General features: G+C 47.5%; 4 protein-coding genes across 4 annotated transcripts; 1 reads left to right on the forward strand and 3 right to left on the reverse strand. All coding sequences in view use genetic code 12, as the record gives it.

Moving 5' to 3' along the window:
- Positions 1 to 271: 271 nt before the first annotated feature.
- CJI96_0005401 (uncharacterized protein) lies at positions 272 to 1,006 on the forward strand (the record flags this gene model as incomplete). The annotated part of the gene is made up of 1 exon (XM_029036397.2): positions 272 to 1,006. One exon carries the CDS (start codon positions 272 to 274, stop codon positions 1,004 to 1,006), a length of 735 nt encoding a protein of 244 aa, XP_028889288.2.
- Positions 1,007 to 1,192: 186 nt separating this feature from the next.
- On the reverse strand, positions 1,193 to 3,091 carry GUT1 (glycerol kinase; the record flags this gene model as incomplete). The annotated part of the gene is made up of 1 exon (XM_029036398.2): positions 1,193 to 3,091. The coding sequence occupies one exon, from the start codon at positions 3,089 to 3,091 to the stop codon at positions 1,193 to 1,195; it is 1,899 nt and encodes a 632-aa protein (XP_028889289.1).
- A 1,831-nt stretch (positions 3,092 to 4,922) lies between these two features.
- UAP1 (UDP-N-acetylglucosamine diphosphorylase) lies at positions 4,923 to 6,350 on the reverse strand (the record flags this gene model as incomplete). The annotated part of the gene is made up of 1 exon (XM_029036399.2): positions 4,923 to 6,350. The coding sequence occupies one exon, from the start codon at positions 6,348 to 6,350 to the stop codon at positions 4,923 to 4,925; it is 1,428 nt and encodes a 475-aa protein (XP_028889290.2).
- A 932-nt stretch (positions 6,351 to 7,282) lies between these two features.
- Positions 7,283 to 8,512, reverse strand: ECM331 (Ecm331p; the record flags this gene model as incomplete). Its single annotated transcript, XM_029036400.2, has 1 exon — positions 7,283 to 8,512. One exon carries the CDS (start codon positions 8,510 to 8,512, stop codon positions 7,283 to 7,285), a length of 1,230 nt encoding a protein of 409 aa, XP_028889291.2.
- Between the last annotated feature and the right edge of the window lie 2,262 nt (positions 8,513 to 10,774).

Genomic DNA, 10,774 nt, shown 5'->3' on the forward strand with positions numbered 1-10,774 from the left:
CTCCACTAGTTTTACCCAACTGCTCCTTACATAAAATCAACCTACCCTAGAATTTTGAACCACCCACTCTACCCATTCAACACCATAAACCACAAAGACTTCTCTCTCTTCCTTCCCTTTTTTTCCCCCTCCTCACTCCAATTCCCCCTGCAATTCCTTCCTATCCTTATCACTTTCTTCCCTGTGTTTACGTTTTGTCCCAATCGGGTAAACACCTTTAATTCCTCATACTCTATCTTCTCTGGCACTTACCTAGCACCTGCCTGAATCCATGTCCACTTCTCCGTCCCGTCTGCCTTTGCGTCAGAACAATAGAGTTATTCTGGCCTCTACGGGTCTTTGCAAGCTACAACTTTCCCCAAAAAGACAGCCTCAGGAAGCTACTACTAGATATGGCCAAAAACTGCCAAAACTGCCAAAAACAAAGCTGAAACCGCTTCTTCAGGTGGAAGCTGCACAGCCAGAGCCAACCAAAAACGAGCTTCTTTCGAAGTTGGCTCAAAAACAGGCTAAGCTTACGGAACTCGAGAATCAAGCGGAGCTTGTGCGTTTTGAGCTACTAGAAATTCAGGCCCAGCTCAAGGAGACTTATGAGCCCAAAGATAGCGCATTGAATGGCCTTTCTAGGAAAGTTTCCACGATATTTCTGGCTCCACAAGCTCCACAACTTCGAAAGACAGCATCAAAAGTGTTCAATACGGAAACCACCATGTTGAAGCAAAAAGCCTCTCAGATATTCAACAATAATCGCTTTTTTGATGATGTCAAGAGGAAAATGGACAAGCAACAGGCAGATTTCGAGGAGTTGACAAAAAAGGGACAAGATTTCGCTAGGAACTTTTTGGGGATGGCAAAACCAAAAGAAAATTCGACAAATGCCGCCGATTCGTCGTTTGTGCTTGACAATTTGGATACTGAACAGAAAACCATGGAGAAATCGATTCTTTTGAGCGAAGAAGACCTGTTGATAGACATAGACGACTACGACTCGGATTATTCGAGGTGAAAGGCAAAAATGAACTGTGAAATGATATAGAGTGGGTATCAGCACTTGTAGATTTTCATACATTATAAATATTTCTAGAAAGGTAGTCTAGAAAGCTAAGTAAAATGAGGCTTTTGGTATCAATGAATGGACCACTGAGGGTATAAGATAGCTCAAAGTCAAGGTTGGCGCAGGTATAAGGGGAGCTTAGTCGTCTCTATCCTCATCGAGCCAGCCCCTGGCTCTCTCAATGGCCTTTTCCCAGCGCTTCCAGTTCTTTCTTCTATCGGCATCGGGGAGTTTGGCCTTGAAAACATTGGCATCGCCATCTTTACCGCTCAAAGACTCAATCACATCATCAAAGTTCTTCCACAAGCGCTCGTTGGGGTCCTTGAGTCCAAGACCAGCGGCAATGGCTGCGCCCAACGCCGTACACTCGGCATTTTCTGCTCTCTTCACAGAAACACAGGGCCCAAGAATGTCAGCCTGGATTTGAAGCACCTCATCGGCCTTGGACATACCGCCATCGACTGCCAAAGTGGACAATGGAGATTTTTCAGACTGTGTGGTCATTGCCTCTTCCAAAAAGTCCTTTGATCCACCAGCATCCTCTGACATGGCTCTCAAAATGGCTCTCACCTGGAAACACACACCTTCCAACGCAGCACGAGCAATGTGCGAGGACGAAGTGTACTGGGTCATCCCGAAAATGGTACCTCTGGCGCCTCTATCCCAGTATGGAGCGTAAAGACCAGAAAAGGCAGGAATGAACACCACTCCTCCGGAATTGTCCACCTGTGACGCCAAGGGCCCAATGTCTTTGGCATTATCTATGAGCTTCAAGTTGTCTCTCAACCACTGGATGATGGAGCCAGCAACGGCAACGGACCCCTCTAGAGCAAAATGAGGCTCACCGTCGTCGCCATCCAAATGGGGGAACCAAAACCCAAAAGTGGTCAAGGCACCGTGATCTGACACCAATTTTCTCGTGCCTGTATTGTAAAGAAGGAAACAGCCAGTACCGTAAGTACATTTGGCCGAGCCTGGCTTCACGGCCATTTGACCTACCAAGGAGGCCGACTGGTCACCTAAACAGCCACAAATAGGCACGTTGTAGATGGTCTTCAACATGTCGTAGGCGTCCTGGGTGATCTTGTTGTGGAAACCCAAGTGGGATAAGTTTGGAGCGGCAAAAGAACCGTAGTGTTCAGAAGAAGACACAATCTTGGGGAAATGGATCTTGTCACGGTCGATTCCCCAAAATTCAAACAACTCGTCGTCGTAGTCGTGCGTCTCCAAGTTCATAAACGACGTTCTCAGGGCGTTGGTCACGTCGGTCACGTACGACCTCTCCTTGGTCAAATGGTAGATGAGCCAGGTGTCGACCGTCCCAAACATCAAGTTGCCCTCGCCAGACTCGTACTCTTCTCTGATCTGGTCGTCGTTGTCCAAGAGCCAACGAACTTTAGCAGCACTGAAATACGTCGACAAGGGCAACCCTGTTTTCAGATGCAAGGCATCTTTGGTCTCCTTATCTGTCATGTGCTCCAAATGCTCGACAATCTGGGCTGTTCTGGTATCTGTCCAGGTGATACCGTTGCACAACGGCTTACCTGTTTTCCGGTGCCATATAAGCGTGGTTTCTCTCATGTTGGCTATGCCAATGCACTTGACCTTGTACTTGATCTTGATGTCTGGATTCTGGTTGATCTTACGCAACGTGATAAGACAAGCCACAAGACACTCGACGGCGTTGGCCAAGATGTGCACGGGCATGCACTCGACCCAGCCGGGCTGGGGAAAACGAAGCGTGGGGCCCAAAGAAGCAGCGTTGTTCTCGATCTCCACGTTATCGGTGATCAGAATCGCCACACCCTCGGCAGTGAAAATGGGCTCGTTGTGGCGCATAAGCGACGACCTTCTACGGTACTGGTCGGTGTTCAGTGACGTTTCTGGAGCCTCGGACGCTGACGTCGAGTACTCGATCTGGTGTTTGGCCACCTCGGTGCCGTCTTTGGCGAAAAGAATGCATCTGGCTGACGTGGTGCCGATATCGATGGTGGCCACGACGGGGTTCAGGGGGGCGTTGGACGAGCGACGGGGCATGGCGGTGGGATTTTGGTGATGACGTGTTCTTTTCGGGGGGTTAGCAGGTTCACGTGTTCTTTTCGGGGGGCTTTAGCAGCTTCTTTTGACTTTTGATAAACTTCAGTTGGGGATTGTCTCAGTTGATGTGTATAGTTCAAGAGGAGTTTGATGGATCAGCTGGAGGGGTGAATCAGCTGGATTGCTCGAATTGAAGCACGCGGAGAAGAAATAATACAAATTCAACAAAAGGAGGGCGTTTTTAACGAGCCAGGGGGAGAAAGAAAAGTGGTTGGTTGGGGTGATTTTTCACGGCGCGAGCCGCAAACTAGCAAAAATTAGAGGGCAAAAGTCGAAGATGAACTGCATTGGAAAGGGAAACAAAATGAAGGAGAAACTCCAAGCTTTCGAAGGAGCTTCTTCTACTTGCAATTTTCGGAAATGGCCGAATCGTTTAGTTGTTGGAGCATTTTACAAAAGTTTGTCAGGAAACTCGATTATCTCTGGAGTGCAGACAGCACGGGGCATAATTGAAACGAATGCCCAGAGAGTTTGGAAGAAACTACCTTTGAAGAAGCGAGGTAAAATTTTTTTTTAGACTTTTTGCTTGATTTTTTGGGGATGTCGTAGTTTATTCGGAGAAACCAACAAACGACCGAAATTGGGGTCCCTGAGGTTGCTGAATCGTGTGGGTGTTTGTTGCTGTGCTGGCTGCGAAAACATGTATGCCGAGGCAGAGGCCCGCTGGAGAAACCGAGACACCGAAAACACAGGTAATTGTGTTCAGATGAGGGCAAAGAGAGGCGGCCCCGAGACTCGGTGGGTTGAAAAGGTGTAATCACAATTCCTATTTGGGAAAGTCTTTCAAATTTCCCTGCTACGCTTCTCTTTGTGGCCACAGACTTGCAGCCGTGAGGTGACTTTTTGTGGGGCCCCACGAAACACACAAAAGGGTGCAGTTGGAGGGTCCCCGAAGATATTGACACAAATTGATTTGCAGACGTGAAAAACGGGGAACTTAAAATCTCTACTAGACTTTTGAAGAATTATAAATACCACTGTTGCTTCCTCTTCATTGGTACTTGCAAATGTGGGGGGCCGCGGATGAGGGCTCGAACCCCAGAGAATCCAGATGAACCAGACAGTGGAAGAAGACAAAGTAGGGAGAAGCCTGGGTTGTCGTATATGCGTCAAATTTCTGCCGGAAAATGGTGTTTTGACTGAATCTTCTTTTGGCTCAATGTGAGGAATACAGAGATTACAAATATTGCAGTCTAATGCTGAAGAAGCTCATCAGACAACCTTATTGGGTTGTACAGTGAAAACGCCCTCATTGTAGAGATCTGGTGGATTTTAAAGAGTCTAACTCTTGTGGACTACCTGGTCTGAGCTTGTTATAGTTAAAGATGTGGAACCTAATTTAGTTCTTCATGGACTTTTCGCAGCCATTTAATGCTGAAGTATTCGGGAGATGAAGTAGCTTATTTTCGCTTTTTTCTCTGCTTTTTTTTTTTTTTTTTTCTTGTTTTATTCTTCGTTTGAATTTATCGTGGTGATTCTCCTCGGAAATCTCTTCTTTAATCCTCCTTGCGTCTGCTTTTTGTATGTTCAGTATTGTTGGTTTTTGGTTTCTTCCATTTTCCTTACACTCAAGTTCATTTCAACAATCTTCCGAAGTCTTACATTAGACTCTGGATTTTGCTACACAAATGCTTCATTAAGCTTCCTGCTTCAATACAAAATTGCCTGGCACGCTCCTTCTCTACACCGTATAATTCAACTCTCGAGACAACGTCTCATGCTTAAATATACCTGTTCTAACATGCTATCAATGCAATAGAATTTTTTTTTTCTAAATCTGGTCGCCGTCCTTGTACTCTTTGCCCTTGACAAACTCCATGTGCTCTCCGTGGTAACTTGTCAATCCTGACACCTCCACAAACGCTCCTTCGGGAACAATGCCTCCTTGCTCTCTGACCCACTTGGTGCCCAACTCAAGGTAATGCTTCTTGCACGTGTGGGCATTGTCGTTGGCGGCAGCAGTGTTGTTCTTCAACGGACTGAACTCCTCGGCTCTCTCCACTTCCAAGCACCCAAACTTGTCCAACTCAACCGAGGGAAACACATCAAAAATGAACTGCTCCAACTTGATACCGTTGGGCACTTCGGGCTTGACAAACTCGCCAGTTTCCAAGTCGAGCGAAGGGATCTTCTTCTTGGCAATATGGAACGGTAAGTGTTCTTGCGACGACGTCCACTTGTCCAACATCTGCTCGAGCAAATCCACCGAGTAGTAGTGGTTGACAATGTTGGCTGCACGCAAATACAACTTGGCCGGATCATGCGGATCAGCCTTTTGAGCCAACTCGGGCGAAATTTCACTGTACTCAATCACACAGGGTCTTTGCTTCTGCTCATCCAACACTATGAGCCCAACAGACTCGCCGGCATCACGCTTCCTCACGGTCTTGGTGGCCAAGGCAAACTCACGCTCAATAGCAAAACCAAGGAATTGCGGATCGGCCACTTTGACAAGACAGTTGTCTACGCAGTACATGTGTATGTGCTTAATGTGCTTCTTGTGGAAATCCTCCACGAGGTTGGCCTTGACGATCGCCTTGTAAAGACCACCGTTGCCGTCGGGAGACTCGCAAATAGCCGATTTCAGGCTCATCAACATCTTGGAGCCGTCCAAACTGAAGCAGGGCAACGTGCCCTGGTTGAAGAACGTTATCTGGTCCTTTTTCAAGCCAAAGTTGTTCATCTTGGCAAAATGGCTCTCTGTGGCTTCACGGGTCGCTCCCGAAGTCATAATGTACCACTGGACCGTGGGCTCCAGCTGAGGATGCTTCTCCTTCGCCAACTGCTGCACCTTCAAGATCTTCTCTGCCTGGATCTGAAACAACGTCTTTCCCGAGGGCAAGCCAATGTCGTAGCAGCCCTTTGGATCCAGACACCCCAAACGAGTGCCCTGGCCACCAGCCAATAGAAGCACCGCCACCTCGTTGTTGGCAATGGCCTTCAAACCAAGATCAAACCAGCGGTCCAAGTGTTCTTTCAGCTGTTCGATGGTCGACGACGTCAGTTGCTTGGGGAGCTGGGCAAACGATTTTTCGCCCGCCAGTTTTGAGAACTGAATGGCCTCTTGCACGGTGGCCACGAGGTTCTTTGGGTTTTCGATTTCGCTGAGCTGGAGCTCGAGGTGCTTCTTTTCCTGATCCAGCAACGAGCCGTAGTGCTTAAACAAGTGGGCCTGGCCGGCCTCGACAAATGAATCCATGCGGCTACGAGTTGAAAGAAGTATGTGAAGAAGGGACTTTTTCTGAAGCTGCTGGGAAGCGTCTTCTTTTATAGATCAGGTTAATAATAGCAGGGGTCGCGGTTTTCCAGGCCCATGTAATTTATCGAATCAGGAAAGTCACCAAAACAAACTGCAGGGCGGGCGAGGCAGACAGCAAATTCTGGTTGGCCAGAAAAGCATAAAGATGGTGGGTAGTCAGGAAACAAACGGCTTTGGTCAATGTACCATTGATTACAATTATTCTAAATTTCTCTTGCGTCTGCCTCAACATGAACAAGCTGCTACTACCAATGTTACGTAACTTAGATCATTAGTGTACTGATCTTTTTGATCTTTATTTTAAGTAGAGAAACTTGACTGGCCGGCTTCGTAGATAAAAAAGTACTTGCGTTATGCCTGTCTCTACCTTGCCGTCAAGGTGCCAAATCTACCTCAAATTGAAGCTATCGATCATGCATTAGACCAATTGCTTGAGATTCACAAAGTGACAGATTGTAGTGGAATCGTTCTTCAGCAAATTCACTAATCCTACATTTGTGCCACGATATATCCTCGACATCCGGTTTTGTGGTTCCTCTCCTGTTTTTGTTTACCCCTGTTAACCGCCTTGCCGTATAAACACATTACTGCAAATGGCCAGATTCAGATCCGACCGTGTTTGTATTTGAAAACGACCGGCTCTGAGATGCCGTTAAACAATTGACAGCCATTGTCGTTCAAACTAAGCGAAGTTCTTGACCTTTTAAATTCACCGCAAGTACAGAGAAATGTGGTAGCAGTAGTAGACATAGTGGCTTCGATGGAGGAGAATACGTCTCCAACGATTCCAGATGTAAATACCAGATTGTATATTGACCAAAGCTAGCTAAACGCAATTAAAGTGTCAAAGGTGTGACGTTGTTTCAAACAACTTACACCAAGAGGGCAAGAACAGTGCCCACGAGCGAAGACAAGAACATACCTGGGGTCAAGTAGGCAGCAGAAGATTTCTTAGAAGAAGAAGAAGAAGAGGAGTCGCTTGAACCGGAGCCAGAGCTCTTGGATGAGCCGGAGCTCTTGGAAGAGCCAGACTCAGACGAAGCGCTAGTAGAAGAAGATGGCTCAGAGCAGTTGAAGTTGTGGCCCTTGATCTTCTTCTTGTCGTGCAACTCCTTGAATGGCTTACAAGAAAAGTCCTCGTTGGTGGAGCTGACGGAAAAGTCACCGTCGACCTCTTGCAACTCTGGCAAGGAGAAGTTGCCAAATTCACCGTCGATGTTGATGGCACCCTTGACGGTCTCCAATGAGGAAAGCTCCATCTCCTCCAACTTGGAGTTGTTGAAGATACGGAGCTCGCCGTTGATCTCAGTCAAGTTGTCCATGGAGAAGGCAGTCAACTCGTCGTTGGCGAAAAGCTGCAAGGAGGAGCCCACGCTCTTCAAGTTGTCGAAAGAAACCTCCTCAAAGAGGTTGTAGGCAAGCTGGAAAGAGCCGTTGACGTACTCCAAGTTGGAGATCGACAAGTCTCCCACATCCTGGATGGTCAAGTTGGCGGCCCACTGCAAGTTCTCCAACTTGACGGTGGCATTGTCGGCGTTGAAAGACAAAGTCAAGCCCTCAGAAACGGTCTTCAAGCCAGACAAGTCGATCGAGGTGACGTTCTTGTTGTTGTTGATGTTCAACACGCCAATGTTGTCGAACTGAAGAAGCTTGTCGACAGAAGAAATGGCGGTGTCGGACAAAGTCAACGACGAAACCTCGGCAAGGCCCGAGTTCAAGTTAAGCAGCGAGAACGAGGGCAACGAGATGAAAGAGAGCTCCTTGGCTTTCTGCAACTGGTTGAACTGGATAGCGTGCAACTGGGTCAAGGCATCGAACGACAAAGAACCGGTGATGTTGCCCAAACCGGAGAAATCGACGGCAGTGATGGAACTCGAGTTGAAGATGTGGATGTCACCCTTGACGGTTTGAACCTGGCCCAACTGGAGGTTGCCAATGGCGTCACCGGTGATTTCAATGGTACCATCCAAAGTAGGACACAGGGCAAGCTCAGATACGGCGGAGGCGGCCGAGATGGTTGTTGAGTAGGAGCATTTCTGGGAGGAGGAGTCTGCGGCAGCGGCGAGGCCGGCAAGAGATAAAACGAGGGACTGGAGCAACATCCTTGGAGTGAGAAGAAAAGGTGGGTGAAAAGAAGAAGGGAAAGAATGCTGGAGAATTGAGCGTTGATAAATGGTTGCGAAAAGCCCCCGGGGGGAGGCTTCAGGACATGTGCCTGCAGTCCCCACGTGACAGTATGCATACTAAGCACAATCAGTTACGAGGGCAAGCCCGAGGGCGCCGCCGGGGGCCAGCGAAGCGTCAAAAGTTCGCTAGCGCCCGCGTCAGTAAACAAACAGGGCGTGTTCCCAGGCACAGCCCACGTAGGCTGTGAGGGGCCCACAGGGATCCCAGCAGAGCCGGTAATAAAAAAAAAGAGTCCAAGAAAATGAAGAGTCTGTGAAGAACCCGAAATTGAGCAAAAATAAAGGTCAATTTATATGAGCATTGCTAAATGCAATTTGATTCTTTTCGATTTTCTCACCCTTCACGCTGTCATTCTCGCTTCTGGTTGACAGGGTTGCAAAATTCTTGGGCGGCAGGGGCAGCATTGTGAAAGGTGCCATTCTCGCGACCCGCTAGAAACCGAGGTCCCCCGGCCCGGAACGTGATAGAACGAAAAAAAAATAGCTAGAAGAAATAGTTTGAAAAATAACAGACAAAAAGGGAAAGTAGGCAAAAGGAAAATAAAAAAGGATACAGAAAATTGTTCAAATCCACCCAAATATGTAGCTTCAAATGCCCCATGTGAGACTTGGGCGGGAAGGAAATTTTTCGCGGCCGGCCTTGCATCAGTTTTGCAACCGTGTTTTCCACGCTGTGCGGTAAAAGAGGATTAAAGAAAGGAAAAAGGAAAAAAGAAAAAAAAATCCAGCCAATTGGCCCCTTCTGAGCAAGAAAGTCAAAAGTAGCGTGCTATTTTCAATTCCTTCTCTTCAGGGGATCGCCTCAATGGAAGCCTCTGAGCACAAGTTCGCGCCCAGAAAGCCCTTCGCAGCCTCCAGCTGCCAGCCTCCAGCGGCCGGCCTCTGGCAAACGCTCTCACATTCGAACAAACGCTGTGCTAAATTGCAACTTTCGGAAAGCCCCAACTGGCCAGTGTCCAGCGCCCGGGCCTGATTTTGATAAATATGCTGTTTGTTCGACTTCAATCTGTCAATCTTGCTTCACTGACTTTGTTGTTAAATTTTTCTTTGGTCATGTCCAATTAGGCTAATTTTCGTCTTTTTGTTTTCCCTCTTCACCACCTTTTTTTCTCACTGCCGTTCTCATCCCAAACGTCACTTCAGGCACCGCACAAACTTTTGCACGTCTTTTTCCCCCAGGCTCCTCTGAAATGTGGCCTCTGCCCGCGAAAATGCCCTCGGTTTGCCAATGGCTGTGCAATGGCTTGCTACACTTGAGCCACTGGATATCCACAATTTTTGTTAGGAGCCAGTAGCTCTACGAGGTAAGTTGCTCAAAATGCTCAGGCAATTTCGTTCTAGTTGTTGTTGTTGCTGTTGTTGTTTCTTGGGGGCTTCGGGTGTTGCTAGATTGCTCGTTTGGGAAGCACTGGAAATGGCTGCAAAATGCTGCAAGTAGCTGGGTGCAGTGAGGTGGAAGAAGTACTTCTGCTCTAGTTGTAGAAAGTGTTGTATGCCGTTGATTTGGTCAATTTGGCCTGGCTTTGGATGGTGCATCTTACTCCTTACTCAAAACTTGTCTATGGAAAACGGCACTTGCCTGTAATAATAACTCTGGGAAGCACAGTCTGTAGCTTACAGTGCTGGTGAGATGCGTAGGTCAAAGTGGTCAGATTCCGTTCTGAATTAATCAGTAGCCAGGATTCTGGAGATGACAAAGTAGACTTCGTTATTTCCACTTGATCGGGACCTGTCAACTCTTGAGTTTGTGAGTTGCCTGGGCTCGTCTTTCCTCTATCCTCTCATGACACTTTGGCATGACACTCATGGTGAGTTTCTAGAATGGGTCAAACCGGAATGTGATTTCTTCAGCGAAATTTTTCGAACCTGACCTTGGCTTTCGACATTTGTGCAGCTTGGTCTCAAATTAGGGCACTACTGAGACATCGCAAGAGATTCATTTTTGTGCTTTCTCTACCACTATGTCGAGGGCAAAACACCAAGTGAGGTAGTGTAGGCATGCCAAAATGGCAAAGATGCTGTTGTAATCTAGCTGTAGCACAAGTTCAGGCTGTCTCCTTGGCTTCAAATGGAGTTGGTTGTAACGCTAGGCAGTGCAAGTAGAAGGTGATGAGTAGAGTTTGCTCGAAGTATTGTTACGGCAAACTATCATAGTCAGCTTTTGGTAAATGCATCGTT

Source organism: Candidozyma auris, chromosome 7 (assembly GCF_003013715.1).
Source record: "Candidozyma auris chromosome 7, complete sequence".
In the NCBI taxonomy this organism is placed as follows: Eukaryota; Fungi; Ascomycota; class Pichiomycetes; order Serinales; family Metschnikowiaceae; genus Candidozyma; species Candidozyma auris.